Here is a 23,051-nt window from a genome sequence, read left to right on the forward strand (position 1 = left end):
TGCCCAGGAAATAAGCCAAACCACACTGAGGAAATGGGACTTTATTTCCATAAATATAGGAGAACACCCCTTCAAGGGTTAAAAGAAGGGCTGGGGCCTCAAAACTAGGCTCCCAGGGGGAACCCCAACACTGATCATAGGGACTGGGGGATCCCCAAACCTGAGATGGGCCTCAAAGGCCACAGATATTCCCCAACACTGACACTTCAATAACGGAACTGTCCCCATGGGGGAGCCCAGGAACCCCACGTGCATGGGGTTGGAGGACTGACAAAGAGGAAGTTCCGAGGACAGGGGAACAGGGAAGAAGCTAAAAATGTCCTGAGTGGCCGGGAAGGAGACCCCTGTGGTACCAGGACAGGGGCTGGTTCTCCTCCTGCACGACCAGATTCCGAGGAGCAGCAGCAGCAGCGGCGGCAGCAGCAGCAGCAGGAGCAGCAGCCACGAGTTAAAAACCTGGTTCTCACTTCCTAACCTCAGCCTGGGGGGTGCCCCCCCGAAACAGCTGGCGTGAGGTAGGCGTGCCAGGGAGGTGTATCATTCACAGAGGAGCAGGGTAGGGGGCTGGGGGGGAGGGCAGTGAGTGTGGGAGCAATGAGGAGGCCCCAGGCGTGCCACAGCCTGATGTCCGTCTTCCAAGGCCACAGCTCGGTCTCTGGGCTGGGGACTTCTGGCCAGAGCGGGGTGACCACCTTCAGGAGAGCCAAGGCTCAATGCAGGTCTCGTAAAGGGTGCGGTTGGAGTGCCAGGCCGTATGTGCGATCCCCGACATCGGGCAGCTCTTGATGGCTCCCCGGGCCAGCAGTGTCTTTAACCCAAAGGAATCTCGCAGATAAACCTTTTGGGGGTGAGAGAGTTGGAGAGGGAGGAGCACAGGAGGGGACCCTGTGAGTGCCCACAGGCAACTCGTGCTCCACCTGCCCTCGGGGTGAAGGCTGTGGCTGTGGCTCAGGGCAGGGGCAGGGATCTGAGGGGCCTGGGCAGGGTGAAGGCAGGGAATCCCCAGGGGCTCACCGGTTGCTCCTCCATCTCCAACACCGTCTCATTGGCATCATAGAAACCAAAGAAGCTACAAAGAGATTGGGGGAGGTCACCAACAGGCAGGAGGCCACCAAGGTGTGCCAGGGTCCTTCGGGAACCCAATGCCTGCCGGGCACACATAATCTCCTGAGCCAGTGTCCTGCGGGCAGCTTCACTGCGGCCGCTCGGCCTGACTCTAATCAGGAACAAATACTCATGCACCCAAATTGGGGCACAGGCCACAGATAACGAGCCTGGCTGGGCGCTCACCTCCAATCCCTGAACTATGCCAGGCTCCCAAGGGCAAGCCCAGCTGGGGCAAGTTAGTGATTCGGTGAGGCTGTGTCTCAAAAATCCAAGAAAGGGCTGGGGCTACAGCCCCTCAAAGGCTTCTACAGGCCCAGCACCACAGCAACACAACAGTCAGAGACTAAAGAATAGTTCCAGATCAAAGGAGACCAAATGCTACCCTCGATCCTGAGTTGGATCTCACACCGGTACATTTTCTCCGTAAGAACAATCAGACTGGGCATAGTGGCACATAGCGGTAATCCCCAGCACTCGGGAGGCTGAGGCAAGAGGGTCAACTGTGAGTTGAGGCCAGCCTAGACTACATGCTGAGACCCTGTTTCTAAAAACAAAAAAACCCAATCCATAAGAATAACGAGAAGCCCGCATGGTGGTGCACTCCTGTAACCCCAGCACTCAGGAGGCTGAGGCAGGAGGACTGTTGCAAGTTCAGGCCATCCTGGTATACAAAGTAAGCTCAAGGCCAGCCTGAACTGCATACCAGACCCCTCTCAAAAAGACCAAAAAAATCAGAAATCTCAGCATTTGGAAGCTGAGGCAGGAGGGTCATTGCAAATTCAAGGCCGACCTGGGCTACACAGTCAAACCCTGTCTCAAAAAAATAAAAAAATAAAAAATCCATTTTATTTCAAGGAGTAAAAGGAGAAAAAACTATGATAATTCTTTCTTCTAGCCTTTCAAAGTGTACAGTAAAACAAACAAAAAATGTGAATAGCATCTAGAGATTACAGTACTCAATGTCAACGTTCTACTTTTAAAAGTTCTAATATACCTATATGAAAGAACAGCCTGAGTTTGTGGTTATTGCTTGCTTGGGGCTTTCTTTTAAGGTCATTTACTATTCTTTATTTGTGGTGCCAGGACTCAAACTCTCACCTTTGCAGCACTTGCCAGGCAGGCACTATCCGCTGAGCTACATCCCCAGCCCTTTATTTGGTTTTGTATTTTGAGACAAAGTCTTGCTAAATTGCTCAGGCTGGCCTTGAATTTATGATCATCCTGTCTCAGCTTCCAGAGTAGCTAGGATTACAGGCACCAAGCATACCATGCTCAGTTTGAATATCTTGCTTATAGAAAATACATCCTGGCCAGCCACAGTGTGCGCTCCTGTAATCCCAGCACTCGGGAGGCTGAGACAGGAGCATGATTGCCAATTTGAAACCAGCCTGGCTACAAAGTAAACTGCATAGCAAGACCCTGCTCAACAACAACAAAAAAAAAAATGGAAAAAACAGCCAGGTGTGGTGGCTCATGCCTGTAATCCCAGCACTCGGGAGGCTGAGGCAGGAGGACTGCTATGATTTCAAGGACAGCACAAGGCCAGCCTGACCCGCATAATGAGATCCTGTCTCAAAAAAAGTAAAAGAAAATACACCCTACCACATCAATAATGTACATAGTGTGCTATTAGGGAGAAGTCTGCACATTATCAAGGTGGCCAACCGAACAGTTAGTATTTGGCAGATTTGAACAGATAATTAAATACTAACATATGCAAGCAAATGTATATTTGGGGAGACAGAAAAGATGTTACCCTAAGCATGGTAAAAGTTAGCATTTGGGAAGGTCAGGAGCACAATGCTGTTCTGGTGACTTCTCTGGGTGGTATATGGGGCTAGAACCCAGGGCTTTGTGCATGTGAGGCAACCATTCCGCCACTCAGCCACATCCTCATCCAAAATGACACTTTCTTTGTGTGTGTTCTGAGACAGGGTCTGGACTCTGCAGTTCAGGCTGTCCTGAACCCACTATGTAACCCAGGGTGGTCTCCAACTCGCAGCAACCCTCCTGCCTCAGCCTCCAGAGTGCTAGGATGACAGGCGTGTGCCACCACTCAAGGCAGCAAATTTTTTAAAGTGAAGAGTGTTTAAGCCTATATGGTACATTCCTGTAATCTCAGCATTCAGGAGGCTGAGGCAGGAGGGATGCTAGGAGCACTATGCCGGCCTGAACTATATAGTCAGACTTTGTCTCAAAAACCAAAGCCAAAAAGAAAATAAAGAAAAAAGGGACATTTAACAGGCACAGGTCCTGAGCGGACTCTCACCACAAATGACTCAGGAAAGGTGGGTGTGGCGGCACACACCTTTAATCCCGTCAATCTGGGACAGTGAAACAGGAAGATCACATGTTTGAGCCCAGCCCAGGCAACTCTGTTCCTAAGGAGACCCTGTCTCAAAATTAAAACTAAAAAGTGATGTGACTTAGCACAAAGGCCCCAAGTTCGAGCCCCAGTACCCACCTACAGTGAACAAAATGTTAACCAACCAAGCCCAGCAGAACCAATAGGAGACACTACTCTCCGGTTTTTGTTTTGTTTTTTTGGTACCGGGGATCGAACTCATAAGCGCTTGCAAGGCAGGCGCTTAGGCCGCTGAGCTAAATCCCCAGCCCCTACTCCCCATTTTTAAGGCACAGCAAAGCTCACCCTGAACACTCAGGGAACAAGCAAGACTGCAGGAGAAGGGCAGAGCAAAAGCTAAGACGGAGGGAGACTGGCTAGGGAGTGGGCATGGTGGGGCAAGCCTGTAACCCCACCACTCGGGAGGCTGAGGCAGGAGGATCACTGCCAAGTGTGAGGCCAGCCTGGGCTACACAGTGAGTGAGACCCTGTCTCACAAAGCCAGAACGAAGTGGGGGCGCCTGGCTGGAGGTGGGTTCCAAGTACAAGGGAGCAGGAAGGGTACCCAGGCCTGGATCCGAACCTCAGCTCTGACACAGTCTTCCTCCAAGCATGCTGGACCCTGTTACCCGACCCCATTTCCCATCTGAGAACACCTCGGCAGAAGAGAGGAAGTAGAGCACTGTGGGTGACAGCCTGACAGCCTGACCTCACCGAGCACCCTGACCTCACCGAGCACGCATCTGTGATTACATGCAAGTGTCTAATCTGCCCCAACATTTCCCCAGGGGAAGCTGCCCCACTAGGTGTCGGGAGGGATAAATTAGCTAATATATAAAAAATGTGTTTTTGTCAGTACTAGGGTTTTAACCCAGGGTCTTTACATTGAGCTACTCTACATCCCCTGCCCTTTGTTGTTTTGTTTTGTTTTGTTCGAGACAGGGTCTAAGTCCAAATTACCATGACTTCAATTTGCCAATTTCAATTTGCCAATCCTGCCTAGCCTCCCACAGTGCTGGAACTACAGCCACCGGCCACCAAGCCCAGCAACAGAAAGTACTGAAAAGCTATGAGCGTTGTGGCTATGAGCTGTTACTGTCACTAACAGGGTTGTCCATGTTAGTGGACTTAGAGAATGTACATAAAAGCCAGCCATGTCGGGGTGGTAGCACATGATCTCGGCCTGTGACTCCAGACTTGGTAGGCTGAGGCAGGAGGATGGCTGCCAAGTGTGAGGCCAGCCTGGGCTGCACAGTGAGACCCTCACAATTGTAGCACTGCAATATTGTGTGCAGGTCACCTCCTCACCCAAGCCCTCACACCCCTCCCATCTCACTCAGAGTGAAGTGACCAGACGCCCTGGGTGCCCAGCACAGTGGGAAGGAGACCTGTGGTCTAATGGGCATGGGATTTCAGTTTGGGGGAAAGCAAATTCCCGAGCTGGATGGTGGTGGCGGCTGTACAACAACACACTGTTCTTACTGCCACAAACTTACATTTTTAAACTTAAAAGCCGTGAGAATGGCAGTTTTTGTTATTTATCTGTGTACTTTTTCCCGGTATTTTGAACCACAGCTAGGGAAGTGGTTTACCACTAAGCTCCATGCCGTCTTTACCTGTAGCTTATGTTTTTAAATTTGGTTTTGGTACTGGGAATCGAACTCAGGACCTTGTGCTTGCCAAGCAGGTGCCACACTACTGGGCCATACCCCCAGAGCTAGGTGCTGCTCCTGTAACCCCAGCACTCTGGGAGGCTGAAGCCGAGGCCCCATGTGAGTCCGCCCTGCGCAACTCAGCCCCTCAGGGACCGCTCTGACTGCCACACAGAACGGGCACCAGTGACCCTCAGTCCCTCCACTCCCCTCCCGACTGCCACCGCAAATGGGTTTGCACTCATCCTCTTCCCAATGGGAACCTAACCTGCCACCACCCGGGGCTTCCTGTCGCATCCTGCCGCACCCCAGGGCCCGCAATGGCTCCTGGGCACACAGGGCTGGGTAAATGTCTGCTGAGTAAGGCAGGCAGGTGACAGACCACTCACGGCAGACGTGAGTATTCCTGGGGAGTGAGGGGGAGGGGAGGCTGGCAGCTGTTACAGCAGCCTGAATGGTAGGTAGCAAGGGGGCAGGCGGGAGATACGACAGCAGCCGCCCACCTCTCACTTTCCTGGCTCTGATACTACACTTTCAGTTACAGAAGAGGCAAGCAACAGTGAGGCCAGTGAAGTGTACCCAGGGCCAGGTGCAATTTCCTATAAAGCCCTGACTATGTCAAAGTTCAAAGTTTATGGAAGGGCGAGGGATGCAGCTCAGTGGTAACGCACGTACAAGGCCCTGGGTTCAATCCCCAGCATTGTGGAAAGAAAAACAAAAAGTTTCTGCAATGAGGCTAGGGTGGAAGGGTCATAGGGAGGGCAGGAGCCAGGGCAGCTGCTGCAGGGCCTCTGGGTTTCACTTTTTTACAACAGGCTGTGGGAGGGGCGCTGGCGGGTCTCAGCAGGAGATAAAGACTGGTGACTTGGAGGGAGGGGTTAGCCGATCTTGAGCCCAGTGATCCCTGATTACCTGGACTGCCAAGGAGTAATAACACCATCATCCGGGCCCCCAATCAGCACCAGGCGGCCCACGCGAAGGAAGTTCTTCCGCCACGCTGCGGGGCGGGAAGAAGAGAACCTGAGTCAGCCACAGAGGTCGCGCCGGACTGGAGAGAGACAGAGCGGCATCGAAGCAGTACAGGGAACTCGGAGGAGCGTGGGGACTCACCAGTGGCATTGGGATGGTCTCTCTCTCCGTTGATCAGGGCCAGGAAGCTGCTAGCATTGAGGTACAAGTCGTCATGGTGGGGGTCTGCGTGCAAGCAGCGGTTAGGAAGAGTCAGAGAGGCAGAGAAGGGGGCAAGACTGCAGGCTGGAAGGCCAGTGAGGAAGAAGCTGAGGTCACAGGCCCGGCAGCAATGCCACAGAGAACCACAGTCATTACAAACGTGACATAAAACTCCTATGTAGCACCTACGGGGAACTAGGTACTGTCCAAAACCCATTATACTCATTAACAGGCTTCTTCCTCACAACTACCCCGTGAGGTACCTGCCACAGCACCATTCTACAGCAAAGGGAAACGGAGTCACAGAAAGGCTAAGTAACTCGTCCGAAGTTACCTGGCGCAGTCAGGTTTCAAAGCCAAGGAGCCTGGTTCCAGCACCCCGGTCCCAAACCCCACATGAGAAGCTGCACCGTTTAAGACCCAATTCAGCCCTCCACTGTCATCATGGGCAAAGTTTCATTAGGACGCGCATACACTTGTCCACTTGCCTACGTTCTCTGGCTACTTTCACACTGCAGCAGCAGCACTGAGGGGTGACAGGCTGGGAGCCTGCGAAGCCACAGCATTTACCCTTCGGGCCATCACAGCCCGGACTGGCTCATCCGTGTCAGCCTGGCCTCTGCGGCAGTAAGCCAAGATGCACAGGCACAGCAAACACTGCTTGTCCAAACAGAGCGTTCAATCAGTGAAAGCAATCACTACTGTCATTGCCGCCATGGGCTTGCCAAGGTAGAGGGGGTCAGCAGGCCCTGCCCACCGCGTGCCCTCTCCGTGGAGGACCCAGTGCAGACCCCCACACACCGTGCCAGTAGTTGCAGATGGAGAATTCCTGGCCCCAGGGGCTGTAACAGATCCTGTAGAGGTTGGACCGCATGGAGGTCGGGAACAGCCACTTCAAGTAGTCTGTGTCTGGCAAGAGAACAGTGCCAGGTGACTGCAGAGCTCTGGGGCCCCAAACCCGGGGCCTTCTCTGGGGCCCACTCACCTCCATACTGTCCCATCTGCGGAGAGGAGAGGGAGATGAAGGAATCCACGTTGTGCTCATCCATGACAGAGAGCAGGGCCCGGCACACGAGGCCTCCTGTGGGCAGAGCAGCAGCGCTGCACCAGGAAGGGAAGCTGCTCCAGGCCAGCAGCCCCTGCCTCTGGCCAACATGTGGAACACCTAGGAGACTGAGCCCTGAGAATGCAGACACCCCTGTGCTAAAATCTAAGCGACAAAAACAGCTCAAGGAATTTTTTGGTTTTTTGGGCAGGGTCTTGCTATGTAGCCCAGGCTGGCCTTGAACTCATAACCCTTCTACCTCAGCCTCCCAAGTGCTGGAATGACAGGGCTACAGCACCATGCTGGCCTTTCCAACCTGTTCTTTATGGCCCCATGGCCTTAGATCAGAGGACCATGACAACCTCCCTCCTCCCCGCACTGGGATGGTGACAGGAGACCAGGAGCTGAAGCCGGTCAGGCACCAGGCTGTCACTGGAAAGGTCCCTCAGGTAAGGATCACACCTCAGAGAGGGCTTAGGAGCCGCGAGAGGGGGTGCCTACCCTGGGAGTAGCAGATGAGATGCACCCCTTGAGGCGCCTTTGCCATAATGGGGACCACGGCCTCTCGGAACCCTTGCACCTGTTCCCACAGGGGCCGCAGGCTCTCTCTGCCATCAAAGAGATCGAGCACGGTCACCACCGTCCCAGGATGTGTCTGTGGAAGGGGGCAATTCGGCCACTAGGGATGGACCACGCGGCCCGCCCCACCCACCAAGGCCTGCCAGCACCTCCCCCCCACTCTTCCCCGGACCAGCAGCAGGAACCAGCAGGCTTCCCGGCCTGCCCTTCCGCACACCAGACACCTCCAAAGCCCTCCAAACGGCGTTCCCGGCCGACCTCGTTGATGTATTCCAGCAGGTGGCGGAAGCTGTATGAGCTGTCAAAGAGCCCGTGCACCACGATGACTGGCTTGTAGGAAGCCCGGTGGGGCGCGGGGACTGCGGGCGGCGGCGGCAGCAGCAGCAGCAGCAGCAGGGACCACAGGAGCAGGACCCACGGCGAGGGGAGCCTGTGCCCCCGGAGCCTCAGCATGCTCCCGCCTGAGAAAGGAAAGCGAGGGCCGGTGAAGCAGGAGGCAAGGGCTCCTCCCGGCCCGGACGCGGGCGATCCGGGTTCTCAGTCCCAGGCCCATAAGAGGTCCCCGGCACAAACAGCCCTCTTGGACCCGGTCCTCTCCCGGCACACACACCCCCTATTACGCCGACGCGCCGGCGCGCCCCAGAAGTCCCGCCCCCGACTCAGCGTCCCAGGGACAGGGTCCCTGGGCCGGGATCTTCCCCCGCTTCCACCACAGGCGCGCGCGCCCCGACTCCCGGCACGACCCCTCGTCCGCAGCCCAGTCCTCCTGGAGACGGAGGCCCCCACCTGACCCGAGTCCGCAGGCCTCGCTGTTTACGTCTCCCTAGTCCGGAGCCGGGGAGGGGGATGGGAGGGGGAAGAGCGCGCAGGGGCACGGCGCGGGGGGCGCTGCTCGGGGTCGCGCAGAGCCGTCACGTCCGGGGCTTTCCCTGGCAACGGTGCGAGCGTCCCCAGCAACGCCCGCGGGCACCGGAGGGGCAATGGAATATTCCATCGCGAGCTAGAAGCTGGGGAGGAGCGGGGCGGAGCGATCCATTCGGGCCCTAGGCCGGGGTGGGGAGAAGCAGCCGCGGACGGGTGCCGGTTAGCGAAAGGAGGCCTCGCCAGGCCTGGCTGAAACCGGGGACCTGGGGAGCCCACTGCCTCGGCCTCGATGCGCCCCACTCCCAGTCTAGGCGTCCGGCTCCGCCGCTCTGCCTGAACTTCTGGGTCCCCTGGGGCGGCGGGGATGGGCTGGTGGAGGGATCCTCGCGCTCAGCGTAGGGTGCCCAGGGAGGGGGACGGCAGTCTCTGCGTACCCAGGTGCCCGCCCGCCCCGGGGCGGTGTCTTACAGCTCTTCGTTTTGAAGTGCGTGTAGCGCGCGTGTCGCAGCAGACGCTGAGAGCTCTTGAAGTCCTCGAGGCAAGTGCGGCCCGATCCAGCTCCTCCCGCCCAGCTCCCCGGCCAGCGCGGCCCACCCTCGGGGCGGAGGGCCCCGGGGCTGCGCTGCGTATCGCGCGCCGACCCCGCGCTCCGGCCCTGAGCGCTCCCACCCGCCCGCCTGCGCCGAGCTGAGCCGAACAGAGCTGGGCTCGGCTGTTGCGCCGGCACCTGCTGGACGGGACCTACCGGACCGGCGACGCCTGCCGACGCCTGCGAGCCCGGACGAGGCCTTTATCTGTTAGGGCTTTTACTTAGCATTAAAGACGCGTCCCCGGAGAAGAGCACCACTCAGCAGGTCCGGGTCTCCGCTCGGTCTGAACCGTGTCTTCCAATAAAACCTTTCAAGCTCAGGAGCTGGCCGTGAGGGATCCAGAGCCCACGCAAAAACTCGGAGAACCAGAACGATCGGTGGCGAGGCCGCGATCTGACTGGGTCCTGGGTGGGCTCAGCGAGGTCCTTGGCCCGCCCGGGTTGCCCCCGGTGGAGGCCGGAGGTGCTGGCTGGAAGAGTGGGGGTCCCAATCTCCCAGGCTGTGTTTCTACAAAAACCCTAACTGTTGTACGTGCGGGTAGGCCGCCTGGCCATCTCCCTTGCCCACCCACATACTTCTAAAGCGCCAAGACCACAATCATCGCTGAGCCTCGGTTCGACTCCAGAGGAGTGGCCTTGGGAGTGTGGAGTGAGACAGAAGGGATCTGAACCCCGACCCGTCTAGAAATTCTTATGCCTACCAAAACCAAATGGGAAACAAGTGTGCTGGAAAAGTGCCCTTGCCCGCTCTAAATATTTCAGCTCCTTAACCCTGGAAGACGGCATCTGGCCTGGCTGCAGTGGCAGATACTGGGAGGCTGAGACCTGAGGATCAAAAATTCGAGAGTGACCTAGGCAGTTCAGTGAATTCAGTGAAACTTTCAGACTTTAAAGGGGTGGGATTAGGAGATGTAGCTCGGTTGGAGGGATCCCCAGTACTGTTGCAGGGTGCTCATGGCTTGGTTCTGTTGGCTCTCCGTGCATCAGATCAGAGGAGGCCTTTGGTAAAAAGGATTTATTCAAATATTAAGGAGATGGAGGGGCCCATTAGCTTCAAAGCAAGGTCTTGCTGTGCTCAGTAAGGGTCTTTGTTTACAAAGGAACTTTTTGTTTGTTTGGGTTTTGGTTTGTTTGTTTTTCAAGACAGGCTTTCACTGGAGTTCAGGCTGGTCTTGAACTCACTGTGTAGCCTCTACTGGCCTTGAACATGATCCTCCTGCCTCAGCTTCCCAGAGGCAGGGATTATATACCTGGGCCACCAGCCTGGCAGATCACACTTGTTTAAACGCTTCCCAGCTGTCTTCTGTTCTATACACTCTTTCTTGTAGAAAGAAAACTGGGCTTTTGCCTGGTTGGGCTGGCGTCTGCATACTGTCACCTTTAGGCTGTGGGGAGGAGGGGGTATTGTTTATGTGCTCAACAGGAGGATACTTATCTCCAGAAGAAAGGAAAGAATTTTATCTTTTAAAATTCTGTTTGGCCCAGGTGTGGGGACAGGTCTGCAATCCCAGCACTCAGGAGGCTGAGGCAGGAGGATCATGAGTTCTAAGCCAGTCTTGAACTACAAATCAAGACTATGTCTCAAAAAAACTTAAATAAATAAATAATAAATAAAGTTCCACTCCACATTGTGAGTTACAGTCCAAAAGACAAAAACAAAAGCACCCAAAGGCATTGGCACCTTCAGACTAGGCCTGAGCCCCTTTTACTCCTCAAGATGGCAGGGCCAGGCTGTATATCCTGGGAATCTCTCAACCCATCTCAGTCCTCAACTTTGTACAATTGTCGCTCGCACACAGCTAGGCCTGAGGACTTGGGGGAACATCCCAGTGACATGCCGGGAGCTGCCCCAAGGGGGGGAAGGTGAGTCTGGGGGAAGCAGGGCTGGCAGATCCTCAGAGCACCCGCTTGCTTCCTCCCACCACATCATCACCCCAGCCGGTCTCCGAGGGGGAGACTCTAGAGAGTTCTGGCTCAGTCCTTCCTTCCCTTAGTCCCTCCTTCTTTTCCTGGTCTTGCCTCCCTGTTTCCATGACAACTCCAAGGGAGCCTAAACTGGGGGCTTGAATGCCAGGGTGAGAGGAGGAGAGAGGTGGTCCAAGAGCAGAGGGAGACGGAGTCGGGGGACGTCTGAAGCTCCCCCCTCCCGGCCTCGGTCCCTTTAAGCTCCCCCCCACTCCACCCCCCCCCCCCACTGTCTTCTTCATCTCTCCATCTCTGCGCCGCTGCCGGCTGCGCCATCCCGGACCCAGACTCGGGCGCGCCAGGGGCCCCTGACTCCGGCTGCAGGGACCTTGTCCCAGAGAGACCACAGGCATGTCATCGGAAAAGTCAGGTAAAAGACAAACACACAATAACAAACCTCCCCTCCCCCTCCATCATCTCTGGACTCACCCCCACCCGCCCTCACCCCTTCCTTCACCCTCCCTGGTGGCTTGACCGGTTCCAGCTCCCGGCTCTCCGGCTCGCACCCCCCTTCCCTGCTTTCTATCGACCACCTCTCTTTTATTTTTCCTCCTCCTAGTCTCAGTCTCTGTCCCCGGCCAGCCACATGGGGGGGGGGCAGGTTGAGAGGCCAAGGGAGACAGAGTGGCTTGGCCTCGGCCAGGCACTGCAGCGACAGCATCTTGGGGCGACAGATGGACCTCCCTGGCTACCCGTATGCGGATGCCCGGTGGAGAGATGCGCAGACAGGACTAGATGAGGGCTGCCAGGAGAGTAAAATGCAGAGACTCCGGCCCCTAAAAGGCCCCAAGGCCCCCGGAGGGGCCAAGGCTCTCCTTTCCCACTGAAGGAGGGTCTGGCGAGCGGGTCCTGCGGCCTGCGCTGACACCGCTGTGACAGCCCGTACGCAGGACCGGCGCTGCGCGGCCACACAGGGAGCCGGGTCAGTGGGTGACAACTGAGCGCACCTCGCAGAAAAGGAAGAGGAGCGGAGGAGAGCGGCGACCCGAAACCTAGATGGAAGTGGGGGTGGTGGCCTAGATACAACCTCCCCCCACCTCCTGCCCCAAACTGAGCGGGCTTCTCACCTGCCTGTCACTCTCTATGTCTCCGTCTCCGTCTGCCCTCCCCTCCCCTCCCCGTTACCCCATCCTACCCACCCCCGCCCCCCTACCGGCTGCCCCCAGGCCTCCCGGACTCGGTTCCCCACACTTCGCCGCCACCGTACAATGCCCCCCAGCCCCCGGCGGAGCCCCCCGCCCCGCCCCCCCAGGCCGCCCCCTCCTCGCACCACCACCACCACCACTACCACCAGTCCGGCACCGCCACGCTCCCGCGCTTAGGGGCCGGCGGGCTGGCTTCTGCCGCCGCCGCCACGGCCCAGCGCGGGCCCTCGTCCTCCGCCACGCTCCCGCGGCCCCCGCACCATGCCCCGCCCGGCCCGGCCGCCGGCGCGCCCCCGCCCGGCTGCGCCACCCTGCCCCGCATGCCTCCCGACCCGTACCTGCAGGAGACGCGCTTCGAGGGCCCGCTGCCCCCGCCGCCGCCCGCCGCCGCCGCACCGCCCCCGCCGGCGCCCGCCGCCGCTGCGACCGCCCAGGCCCCCGGCTTCGTGGTGCCCACGCACGCGGGGGCGGTGGGCACGCTGCCCCTTGGGGGCTACGTGGCGCCCGGCTACCCCCTACAGCTGCAGCCCTGCACCGCTTACGTGCCGGTCTACCCGGTGGGCACGGTAAGTGCAGGTTGCAGCCTGGGGGGCCTGGGATTGGGGACCCCGTGGGAGCCTGGGGACCTGGCAGGGTCCTGACGAGGAGACAAGCGAGCCCTGACGGGGAGAGATGAGAGCGGAGAGCCTGGGGATGTGTAGTGCGGACCGGGGGGTTGTGGTAATCAGAGGTCAGGACCTGGAAGGGCGACAGAGAAGAGATCAAGAGGCGATCAGAAAGGAAAAGGGAGGGGAAGACATAGACCCTGGTACGGGGGCGCGTACCAGGGGGAGCCTGAGCCTGAGAGTGGAGGAGACTAGGTCGGGTCGGGTGGGAAGGCGCGGGGGTCAGAGGTGAGCCCAGGACAGTGCTGGGGGACGCGCCCTGTGGACACCTCCAAGAATGTGGGGTGCACCGGGAGGAGAGGGGCCCGGGCGGAGTCAGCTGGTGTCCCGGAAGGATGTTGGGTAATCGGTTTCTTTGAAATGCAACGGTTAAGAATTGTGCTTTGAAGCCGGCGTGGTGGCGCACGCCTGTCATCCCAGCACTCTGGAGGCTGAGGCAGGAGAATCGTTGCGAGTTCGAGACAAGCCTGGGCTACAAAGTGAGCTCACGGCCAGCCTGAACTGCATAGCAAGACTGTCTAGCTCAGCAGCATAAGCGCCTGCCTTGCAAGCAGGCAGTCGCGAGTTCCATCCCCGGTACCGATAAAAAGGAAAAAAGACCAAAAAAAAGAAAAAAAAAAAAAGACTGTCTCAAAAGTCAGCAACAACAACAAAAAAGAACTAGGCTTTGAAAACCGCCCTGCGGGGGGTTGCATTACGGGGGGAAAGGAGGGGGACGTCTCTACCCCCCAACTTTCCTGTTCCAGCCCTATGCAGGCGGGACCCCGGGGGGCACAGGCGTGGCCTCCTCTCTGCCCCCGCCGCCCCAGGGCCCGGGGCTGGCGCTGCTGGAGCCCAGGCGCCCTCCACACGACTACATGCCCATCGCAGTGCTGACCACCATCTGCTGCTTCTGGCCCACGGGCATCATTGCCATCTTCAAGGCAGTGCAGGTGGGGTGAGCCGCGGGGCTCGGGTGCCGGGGACCGATTCAGAATGAGGCCCAGGCAGCGGCCCTGACCCTTCCCCTACCCGCCACAGGTGCGTACGGCCTTGGCCCGCGGGGACATGGTGTCCGCCGAGATCGCGTCCCGCGAGGCCCGCAACTTTTCCTTCATCTCCTTGGCCGTGGGCATCGCAGCCATGGTGCTCTGTACCATCCTCACCGTCGTCATCATCATCGCCGCGCAGCACCACGAGAACTACTGGGACCCCTAAAACGCCCCCACCTGGCCCGGCTCTGCGCCACAGGCGACCTCCGGGGCGTGCTCTGCAGTCGCGCCGCGGTCCCCGCGGGCTCGGACTTCCATGCACCCTCAACACCGCCTCCACGGAACCTCTCGCCTGGCGAGCACGCTCCGAAGCCAGTTCCTCAGGAGCCCCTCCGAAACCCACACCCCCAGGCACGCCACACGCCGGGCCCTAGGTCGCCCCAGCTCGGGGGTGCAGGGGTCGCCGCCTGGACCAGAATCCCCAAGCCCCCCTCCTCCGTAGACCCCGCTCCAATTAGGACGCGACCCCGCCTCCAGGCCGGCAGGTTCCGCCTTCTGGTCTGCCGGGAGCTTCCGGCCCGAGGTGAAGTTTGCAGCCCTGGGCCAGCCCCGGCACCCACACACCATCTCCTTCTGGCGACAGGGCCGAGCCCTGGGTAGCCAGTCTCACGCTCACACCTGTTTTTGCTAGTCCCCCTTCGTCCTCTGTCACCCAGCCCGAGTCTCTGCCTCTTTTCTTGCTAATTCCAGAACTTCTCTTTTTGTTGTTTTTGGAAGGAAATTTGGAAGGTCTCTGGTTTAAGGACCTGGCGCCCCGAGATAAGAACCGAGTCCCTGCTCTGTAAATACCCCTTTCACCAGCCCGGCCCAGCGTGGGCAGCCGGGCAGAAGAGACACCGGGATGCGCACCTCCCAGTCCCAGCTCCTTGTCCTCACCTCGGGGATCCCCGCCTTGTTCTGGTCTGTGTGCGTGTGCGACCCCTAAAGACATTAAAGAGACCTAGTGGATTCACCACTGCACTTACAAAGACTGCGGCCCGGAAGACACTGCCTTTTTGGTTCCCCTTTTCACTTCTCTCCATGGCCTAATCCAGGGGAAAAAAGGAAACCAACAGAGACCAAAGTGGGAGAAGACAGATTCTTGACCAGGGGGACACACGAATGTAGGGGTCCCTGGGTAGCCATGGAGGAAGACCTTGGGTACCATTCTGGGTGGGGTTTTCTTTCCCCAGAGCCCCCTTATTTCCACCTTGCGCTGGTATTAGGGTGTTGGGGAGAGATTTACTGGGAGACCTGGAAATCCATGCCCAGGCCTGCCAAGAAGGCAAAGAAAGATGGCAGACTGTGGTGGAGAAGTTGGCCAAGGCCAGGGTGACAGCAGGGGCCGAGTCGTCCCTGCCTGCGGGCCAAAGGGTGGTGGGGAGTTTGGATCTCCCGGGGCTAATTGTCCTCCTGGGCCAAGTGAATTAGGAGGCCTTTGTGTTCTGGGGATGTGCAGGGAGGTGGGGCACAAGCAGTGGGCTTAGTGTCCTTCATCACACACCTGCCGACCGGGTCCCACCCTGAATATAGTGCAAAGATGCCATGAGGGGTGCTGGTGAGCAACCTGCCCAGCAGCAGGTCTGACGCTGGCCTCATGGGGTTTATGATCTAGAAGGGAAGCGGGCACTTGATTAGAGGGTGGGGGTGAAATGGGGGGACACAGATGTGATGTTTCGGGCTTGCTGTGTCTTTCTCATCAAACTTCCGGAGAAAAATAATTTCCAGTTGCAACTTTTCAGTTCCTCCTCCACTAATCATCTGTCCCTCCTGCCCCTCCTTGAACAGGAGCATAGTAATCCCAGCACCGAGAGGAGATTGAAGCAGGACGATTCACGATCCAAAACTGGAGTTCCACCTGGACAATTTAGGAAGAACCTCTCTCAGAAAAAAAAAATATGTAAAGGTCTAGGCATGTAGCTCAGTGGTCATGTAACCCTAGATTTGCCGTGGCAAACAGAAACACCAAAACCATGCCCAGGATTTGAAGGCAGGCTTATGTTATGTTAACACACATTGACCGAGACCTTTCCCCAAATACCAGGCTCCGATCTCTGATGGTCTAGGGCCTTTACCGGATGCGTGAGCAGGAGGTGCCAAGTCGAGACACGACACCCAGGTGTTCTCAGCTTAGCTAGCAGGGTGAGATCACTGGTTCCAAGTCTGGATTAATGATGGTGGAGCTTGTTAAAATCAGGCATCCTATCCTGCCTGTTCGGTTACACTCTCATGGTTACAAGGGGTCAAGAGAGTAATTACAGAGCCATGAAGCAGTTAGAGCCTGGCAGGTCCAAAAAGAGCAAAATTTTTAAAAAGAACAATTTCTCTTGCACAGTTTTTTCCTTTCAGGTTCAACACCAGTAGTATCTAAGGAGGGCGGCTGCCAACAGACATGTATCGGTATCTCTTTTTCATATTCACTATTTAGCCCCTTGAAATACGCTTCCACTCCCTAACCTCCTGAAACGCTCTGCTCTTTAAAATGGTACCCAATGAATGCAGGTTACCTGGAGCAAACATTAGGTCTCTCCGGGCCCTTTGTGCCAGTCCCTACGTCTCTCTCTCTTTCTTTCTTTCCAGACAGGATCCTGCTGTGTAGCACAGGCTGGCCTTGAATTCACTGTATAACCCAGGCTGGCCTCCAACCCTTGGCAATCCTCCTGCCTCAGTCCTAAATGCTGAGATTACAGATGTGTCCCACCACGCCCTGCACTCATGCCTGTCTTGTGGACCTGCATTTTGCACAACACACACACACAAACAGAAACACACACATGCCTCTAAGCCCCATCCTCTAATGCCTGTTCTTTGCTCCTCCCTTCCTGAAGTGTCTATCTCTGGATTTCTCCTTTTCTGAGACTTTCCCTTATAATCCCATCCCATGGACACAGCTAGCACCACCTGCTTGTTTTCTGGTACTGATAAGAAGCTAATCTTAACTACACCTCAGCCCTGGCCAGCAGCACTCACCAAATCCCATGCTGCCCTGAACCCAGCATGTAGCCCGTGCTACTGGCTGTCTCAGTGCCTCAGGTGCAAACAGACTGGGTAAAATGCCACCCAACCCTGCCTCCTGTCTCCCTGAAGGCATCCTTTTCTTGGCCTCCCTCCCTTGTCTGAACCTTTGCCATCTCTGTTTTCCTCTTGCCTCGTTTTTTGCTGCGCTGTCAAAATGAATCAGTTCTACAGCCTGTGACTTCTCCTGGGCCCTTGCTGGAATCCTTAGCTCACCTGGGATTGTCACACACCTCTCCTCCCTTCCTACCTGTCTCCCCCACGTCGCCCTTGGTGCTGCTCTCTGTCAGATTACCCTAGATGTGAGTTGGACTTAATTCTGCTGCTCCAAACCCCTGCCAGGTGCCATGGTGCGCCTGCACTTTTGAAAGGCTGAGACCGGAAGGTTGTGTAGCTCAGAAGTTCGGGCTTGGTCTGCAATATGGTCTGATCTCATATCAAAAAACAAAGACGAGCTTCAGGATTTCCTTCTACTATTGAATTATTTGCAAAATTTTAACACGGGGCTGGGGATGTAGCTTAGCTCAGTGATACAGTGTTTGTCTGGTATGCACCAGGCCCTGAGTTCAATCACCAGTGACACAGACACACAGACAGACAGACAGACAGACAGACACACACACACACACACATACACACACACACACACACACGGGGGTAGGGGCAAACTTTCAATCTGGCCTTCTGCTTCTTCCATAACTTGAAAAATCTGAACCCTTTCAACCTTCCCTGTTCAATCTAATTTACTTATGATTTCCACTTTCAAGTATTCACCCAGCCGTTCCCAAATCCTTCCTCAATCTCTGCCTCTTATAACCCAAACTGCCTTAGGCTCCCCCTAAGGACCAGACCAGCTCTGGACTCTCGTGTATGACACACCACTGCACTCTGCTTGGCCAGTTCTCCCTGCCCTTCCCGGCCCCAGGTCATATTTGCTCCTGTCCGGCAGAAAAGTCTGTCTCCGTCCTGGGGTTGGCTCAGAGCCCCAGCCCCATTGCTCCTTGGAGCAACGTTTCTCACTGAAGGCTGCACATTATCATCACCTGGGGAGCATTTAAAAATCCCAAAGCCCAGGTCGCTTCCTACGCCAATTAAATCAGAATCTCTGGGGTGGGACACAGGCTGCGATATTTTTTCACAAGGTCCCCTGGTGACTCCAAAGGACTGCCAAGGTGGGAGATCACTGCTTCGGTTTTAGCTTTAAAGTAATAAGGATTCAACCCAGGGCTTTCACACTGAGAACATTCCCAGCCTTTCTTTTTCTTTTTTCTTTTTTTCTTTGAGACAAGGCTCTTGCTAAATCACACAGGTGGGGCTGGAGCTTTTAGTCCTGCTGTCTCAGGCTCCCAGAGTGCTGGGATTACAGGTTGTTTACCACCATGCCCAGCCGTGGTCACAGGCTTTGGGTCACCTCGGGGACTATTCAGGAAGATGAGAGAAGCCCAAAGGTGGCTTTAGCCACTCAACTTTAATAGGAGGAAAATATTCGGGCCTGAAGCCCCCCACCTGCCCTCTCCCCCACCCCCCACACCTCACCTTGTGAGCTGCTCAAGGCAGGAGCCAGCTCTGATGTCCCTCTGCTTTTCAGCTCCCGTTCTCTGAAAAACTCTTCTACTAATATTCACATTCAACCAAATTGAAAGTAAGCAGGAGAACTGAGTAAAGTGACTTCCAGATCACCTTGCCTCACCAAGACTCCACCCTGGGGAGAAAAGAAAAAACCATATAGCACCGGGCGTGATGGCACACTCCTGGAATCCAGCACTCAGGAGCTGAGACAGAAGGATCACTACTTTAGACACCAGCTTCATCTACAAGGCAAGTACAAGGCCTTTCACGGTGAAAGCCTGTTTCAAAAAGACCCAGAAAGAAAGAAGGAAGGAAAGAAAGGAAGGAAGGAAGGAAGGAAGGAAGGAAGAAAGAAAGAAAGAAAGAAAGAAAGAAAGAAAGAAAGAAAGAAAGAGAAAAGAAAGAAAGAAAGAAAGAAAGAAAGAAAGAAAGAAAGAAAGAAAGAAAGGGCTGGGGATTTAGCTCAGCGGCATAAGCGCCTGCCTTGCAAGCAGGCAGTCGTGAGTTCGATCCTTGGTACCAATTAAAAAAAAAAAAAAGAAAGAAAGAAAGAAAAGGCCATATTCTTTCCAATTCGGTTCCCCTCTACCATCCCTCAACTCCCACTGCTCACGCCCTGGGCTCCTCGAACCTTGGTGGACAGGTTCCACCTTTCGAGGGGGCTGTGGCCCCTGTTAACATCTGGCTGGGCGCCTGGACTTCCCGTTCTTGGATTCTGGGAGACCTGGGTCATGATTCCCCTTGCTTGTGGAGGTGCCGTGCCTGGCTCACTGCCAGTGTGACACCCCTGACCTGCTTCAGCTTGGTTTGGTTTTGTGGTGCTCAGTATCAAACCCGGGGTCTGCACCTGCAGTCAAACTCCCAGCACAGAGCTGCATCCCCAACCCTCCCCACCCCGCTTTGTTTTGTTTTGTTTTGTCTTTTTGAGGCAGGGTCTCGCTATGCAGGTCAGGCTGGCCTTGAGCTCACTTTGTAGCCCAGGCTGGTCTCGAACTTGCCTTCATCCTACCTCAGCCTCCTGAGTGTTAGGGTTACAGGAGTGTGCCCTACATCTGGCTTGAAAGCCACCCTCCTTCTTTACTTCAGTGTGTGCGGTATCCACGCAGGTCACCCTGTGCTCCGGCCGACCCCAGGCCCTCCTCACCTCCAGTGGTCTGACCCTCCAGGCTCTCCACCACTCCCCTGCGTCCTGCCTTGCCACTTGGTTCCAACCCATAACTGCCACCCTTCCAGAAGTCACACTGGCCGTCTTTTCCTGTCAACTTATGGTGCCCCTCCTGCCAAAAACTTTCAACCTACCAGGCCTGGTGGTGCACGTCTGCGACCCCAGCACTTGGAGAGAGAGGCAGGAGGATTGCACTGTGAGTTCAAGCCCAACCTGGGCTACATAGTAAGCCTGTGTCAAAAAACAAAATGACAACAAAAAATCTCCAAAAGAAAACAAAACCCAAAAACTACCTCTCAACCCCATCTGAACCAAAAGAAAACAGATAAACAAAGACCTGAAACCACCTCTCAACCCCATCCAGACCTCCCATCTAATGACTACCAAAAAAGTCTGTTTCCATACTGGAAATGGAACCTAGAGCCTCATGCATGCTAGGCAAATGCTCTGTCACCCAACTACAATGCAATCCCTTTTTATTTTTTGTTCTGAGGCAGGATCTCTTGCTAAATTGCCCAGGTTGACCTTGATCTTGCAATCCTCCTATTTCAGCCTCTTGAGTAGCTGGGGATACAGACATGCACCACCACACTATCCCAGTTTAACTTTCGAAGTTCAATGCTGTGATTTCCCCTCAGCCCTCACCCTGCACTCCCGGCGCCTCCCATTCCACACTTCGTTCCCGGTTAAGCCCTGCTCTTCCTGCCCCACCAGGCACCCAGCCGCTGACTGTCTGAGGGAACACGCACAGTCTTACTGGCGGGTCCCACTTCCTGTGGGCCCTAGTGCAGCCTACGTTTCCCCAGTCTGCTTTCCCCAATTCCAGACCACAGTTTCACAAGATGACAAAATTTCTTCCTATTTCAGTGAGAAAACAGAAACTGTCAGAAGAGAACTTCCTCACAGCCTAGCTTCAAATCCAGCCATCTACCTGCATCTCTACCACCTTCTGCTGGCCTCCGCCTCCTCTGGCTGAGCGTCTCACTCCTCTCCTGCTCCTGAAACTACTGCCTCTGGCAGCATCTGTTCCCGACCTTTGCTGGAACTTCCTCAGATGCCTAGGATCCCAGCCCTCTGGGAGGCTGAACCAGAATTCCAAGTTCAAGCCCATCCTGCGTGATTTAGTGACTGAGGTAGAGCCAGTTGCAAAATAAAATAGGGGCTGAGAATGCAGCTAAGTGTGAAGGCCCTGGGTTCAGTGCCCAGTGCTATGGTTTGTGTCTGGATGTCCCCCCAGAGCCTCATGCAGTCCTGGGGGAGCAGGCTCTTCAGAGGTGGCTGAACCTAGAGCTTGTGACTGATTCAAGGTCCAGCACTGGGATTGAGGATGTAAGTGCTATACCCACCCAGGGGCAGTAACCTGCTTACAATATAAGGGGCAGAGAGAGGCTTGCATCACTCTTTCTCCACTGCCTTGGACTGTTTCCCTCTGCCATGTGCACCGTGCCTTGGAGCCAGCCAATTAGGGACTGAAACCTCCACAAATAAACCTTTCCTCTTTTAACCTTGGGTGCTGGACATTTCATCTCAGCAACAAGAAAACCCAATAATACGCACACACATACACATAGAATTTCCCCATTCTCTTTGAAAAAAAATCTGTTTTGCTACTTTGTTGCAAAACCACAATGTTCACAATATCACTTAATCTTGGGCAGGAAGGATATTAATTTACTTATTATTTTCTGGGGCTGAGAATCAAATCCAAGGCTGTGGCCGTGCTAGGTACCACTGAGCTACACCCTAGCCCCACATTTAGCTCTTCATTTAAAAGCTCCCCGGGCCCAGCCCCACTGTGCCTCCAGGTAGAGAAACTTCCCTTGCACGCCTCCTTGCCCTGTCCCTGCCCGCCCTCCATCAGGCTTTCCCCTTGCCCTGCACCTATGCCCCCATTGCTGGCACCATGGCCTCCCAAGTTTCTAGTGTCAGAGTTCAAAATTCACTTCTCATCTCCTTTTTCTCCCCCTTCTACTTCGGGGGATCAAACCCAGGCCCTTGCACATGCTACACGCATTGTTACCCCTGAGCGACACCCCAACCTCTCCACTGGAGTCTGGACCAGGGCCTCTTGGTTGGGGGACAGGTGATTTTTTATCTGGAGGACTGACCTGCACCTCGACTTGCTGTTGTGTTGCTGGTGCTCCCTGGGGAACCCCTGGCCAGCTGTTTTCAGGCTGAATCCTCCAGCCCCAGGAGCACCTGACAGCTTCTAGAGAAGCTTCTGCCCATCTCAGTGGAGGAGCTGCCCCTGGTGGGTGCTGGGGAGGGGCCAGGCTGCCAACTGTCCTGCCCCGTGCAGAACACAATACAGAGTCATCCATCCCTGAAAGCCAGTCAGTCTCCAGAAGGGGACACTCTGGTCTCCACCGGCCCTCATGTGGCGCAGCTGGCCAGTTCCTCCTCCTGGAGAAGCTTTCTCCACTCTTTCCTGATCCAGTTGATGCAAGTGCAGGGCTCCTGGCTTCCCTGTCTGCGGCTCCACCTCAGCTCTGTTCGCCAAAGCTCCTATTTGTCTTCCAGGCCCCTGTACACCCTTGACTTCTTGTACCCCAACCTACCTGCCCACACTGCTGACTCCCCTGGACCAGCCCCTTACCTAGATTTTCTGCTTCTATTTTGGACTGGTGTATTCTATCCTTTGTGCAGAAATTAGAGTGATTAAAAAAATACCAGCTGATGCCAATCACCTGCTTAAAACCTTGTTTGTGGTGGCTCCTGCTGACACTCAGAACTATGGGGGTTCAGGATCCAGGCCCCCCAAATCTTGACTCCTTGGACACACTGAACACTTTGTAGGAAATGGACTGAAAAGCATGATCTCTCCTTCTCCTGCCCTTCTTTCTTTCTCTCTTTCTCTTCCAAGGCGGACCAAAAAAACTCCGATGCCTCCTCCAGGCAGGTCATAGAAACGAGAACCACCCTTACCCAAAGCCAATCAATCAGGAACCCAAAATACTGCCCTGTCATCCCCGCCTTTCTGGGCCAGAGCCCGCCCTGGGATAACTCTCCGGCCAATCCTGTCTGGTAGCGGATCTTAAGACCCTGGCTCCTGAAGAGGTCTTGCTCCATACCTGGAGGAGGGAACTTAACCCCAATGACCCAAGAAATTGTGCCCAGAAAGACCTCTCTGAGCACCTCTCCATCTGTACCCCTTTCATGCAGTCAAG

General features: G+C 55.7%; 2 protein-coding genes and 1 long non-coding RNA gene across 6 annotated transcripts; 1 reads left to right on the forward strand and 2 right to left on the reverse strand.

The window, feature by feature from the left end:
- Positions 1–26: 26 nt before the first annotated feature.
- Ppt2 (palmitoyl-protein thioesterase 2) lies at positions 27–12,930 on the reverse strand. 4 transcript variants are annotated; one of them, XM_063239135.1, is made up of 9 exons: positions 12,799–12,930; positions 8,156–8,358; positions 7,820–7,973; positions 7,259–7,354; positions 7,075–7,182; positions 6,214–6,297; positions 6,016–6,100; positions 1,015–1,069; positions 27–838 (listed from the first exon to the last, which is right to left on the reverse strand). In XM_063239135.1, exons 2-9 carry the CDS (start codon positions 8,348–8,350, stop codon positions 695–697), a joined length of 921 nt encoding a protein of 306 aa, XP_063095205.1. In that variant the 5' UTR covers positions 8,351–8,358; positions 12,799–12,930; the 3' UTR covers positions 27–694. The 4 variants fall into 4 exon arrangements, with proteins under 4 accessions (XP_063095205.1, XP_013012189.2, XP_013012190.2 ...); XM_013156735.3 differs by lacking the exon at positions 12,799–12,930 and adding an exon at positions 9,230–9,502; XM_013156736.3 differs by lacking the exon at positions 12,799–12,930 and adding an exon at positions 8,689–9,352.
- Positions 11,526–14,342, forward strand: Prrt1 (proline rich transmembrane protein 1). Its single transcript, XM_063239134.1, has 4 exons — positions 11,526–11,685; positions 12,482–13,026; positions 13,872–14,057; positions 14,146–14,342. Exons 1-4 carry the CDS (start codon positions 11,667–11,669, stop codon positions 14,320–14,322), a joined length of 927 nt encoding a protein of 308 aa, XP_063095204.1. The 5' UTR covers positions 11,526–11,666; the 3' UTR covers positions 14,323–14,342.
- Positions 14,343–14,863: 521 nt separating this feature from the next.
- Positions 14,864–18,876, reverse strand: LOC134473753 (uncharacterized). The gene is made up of 2 exons (XR_010044173.1): positions 18,687–18,876; positions 14,864–15,993 (listed from the first exon to the last, which is right to left on the reverse strand). It is a non-coding gene; the product is annotated as an uncharacterized LOC134473753 (long non-coding RNA).
- Positions 18,877–23,051: the final 4,175 nt, after the last annotated feature.

This window comes from Cavia porcellus, unplaced genomic scaffold (assembly GCF_034190915.1).
Source record: "Cavia porcellus strain 051 isolate PalLab524CR breed Dunkin Hartley unplaced genomic scaffold, mCavPor4.1 scaffold_28, whole genome shotgun sequence".
NCBI classification, from domain to species: Eukaryota; Metazoa; Chordata; class Mammalia; order Rodentia; family Caviidae; genus Cavia; species Cavia porcellus.

What these genes read in the sequence shown, in the direction of transcription:
- Ppt2 (XM_063239135.1), bottom strand. Translation starts at nt 8,350, where the DNA reads ATGCTGAGGCTCCGGGGGCACAGGCTCCCCTCGCCGTGGGTCCTGCTC. An exon ending in GCAGATGGGACAGTATGGAG is followed by an intron (nt 7,183 to 7,258) that starts GTGAGTGGGCCC and finishes TTCTCTTGCCAG; the next exon opens with ACACAGACTACTTGAAGTGG. An exon ending in CATCTGCAACTACTGGCACG is followed by an intron (nt 6,298 to 7,074) that starts GTGTGTGGGGGT and finishes GCTTGCACGCAG; the next exon opens with ACCCCCACCATGACGACTTG.
- Prrt1 (XM_063239134.1), top strand. An exon ending in CGGTCTACCCGGTGGGCACG is followed by an intron (nt 13,027 to 13,871) that starts GTAAGTGCAGGT and finishes TTCCTGTTCCAG; the next exon opens with CCCTATGCAGGCGGGACCCC. An exon ending in CCATCTTCAAGGCAGTGCAG is followed by an intron (nt 14,058 to 14,145) that starts GTGGGGTGAGCC and finishes TACCCGCCACAG; the next exon opens with GTGCGTACGGCCTTGGCCCG.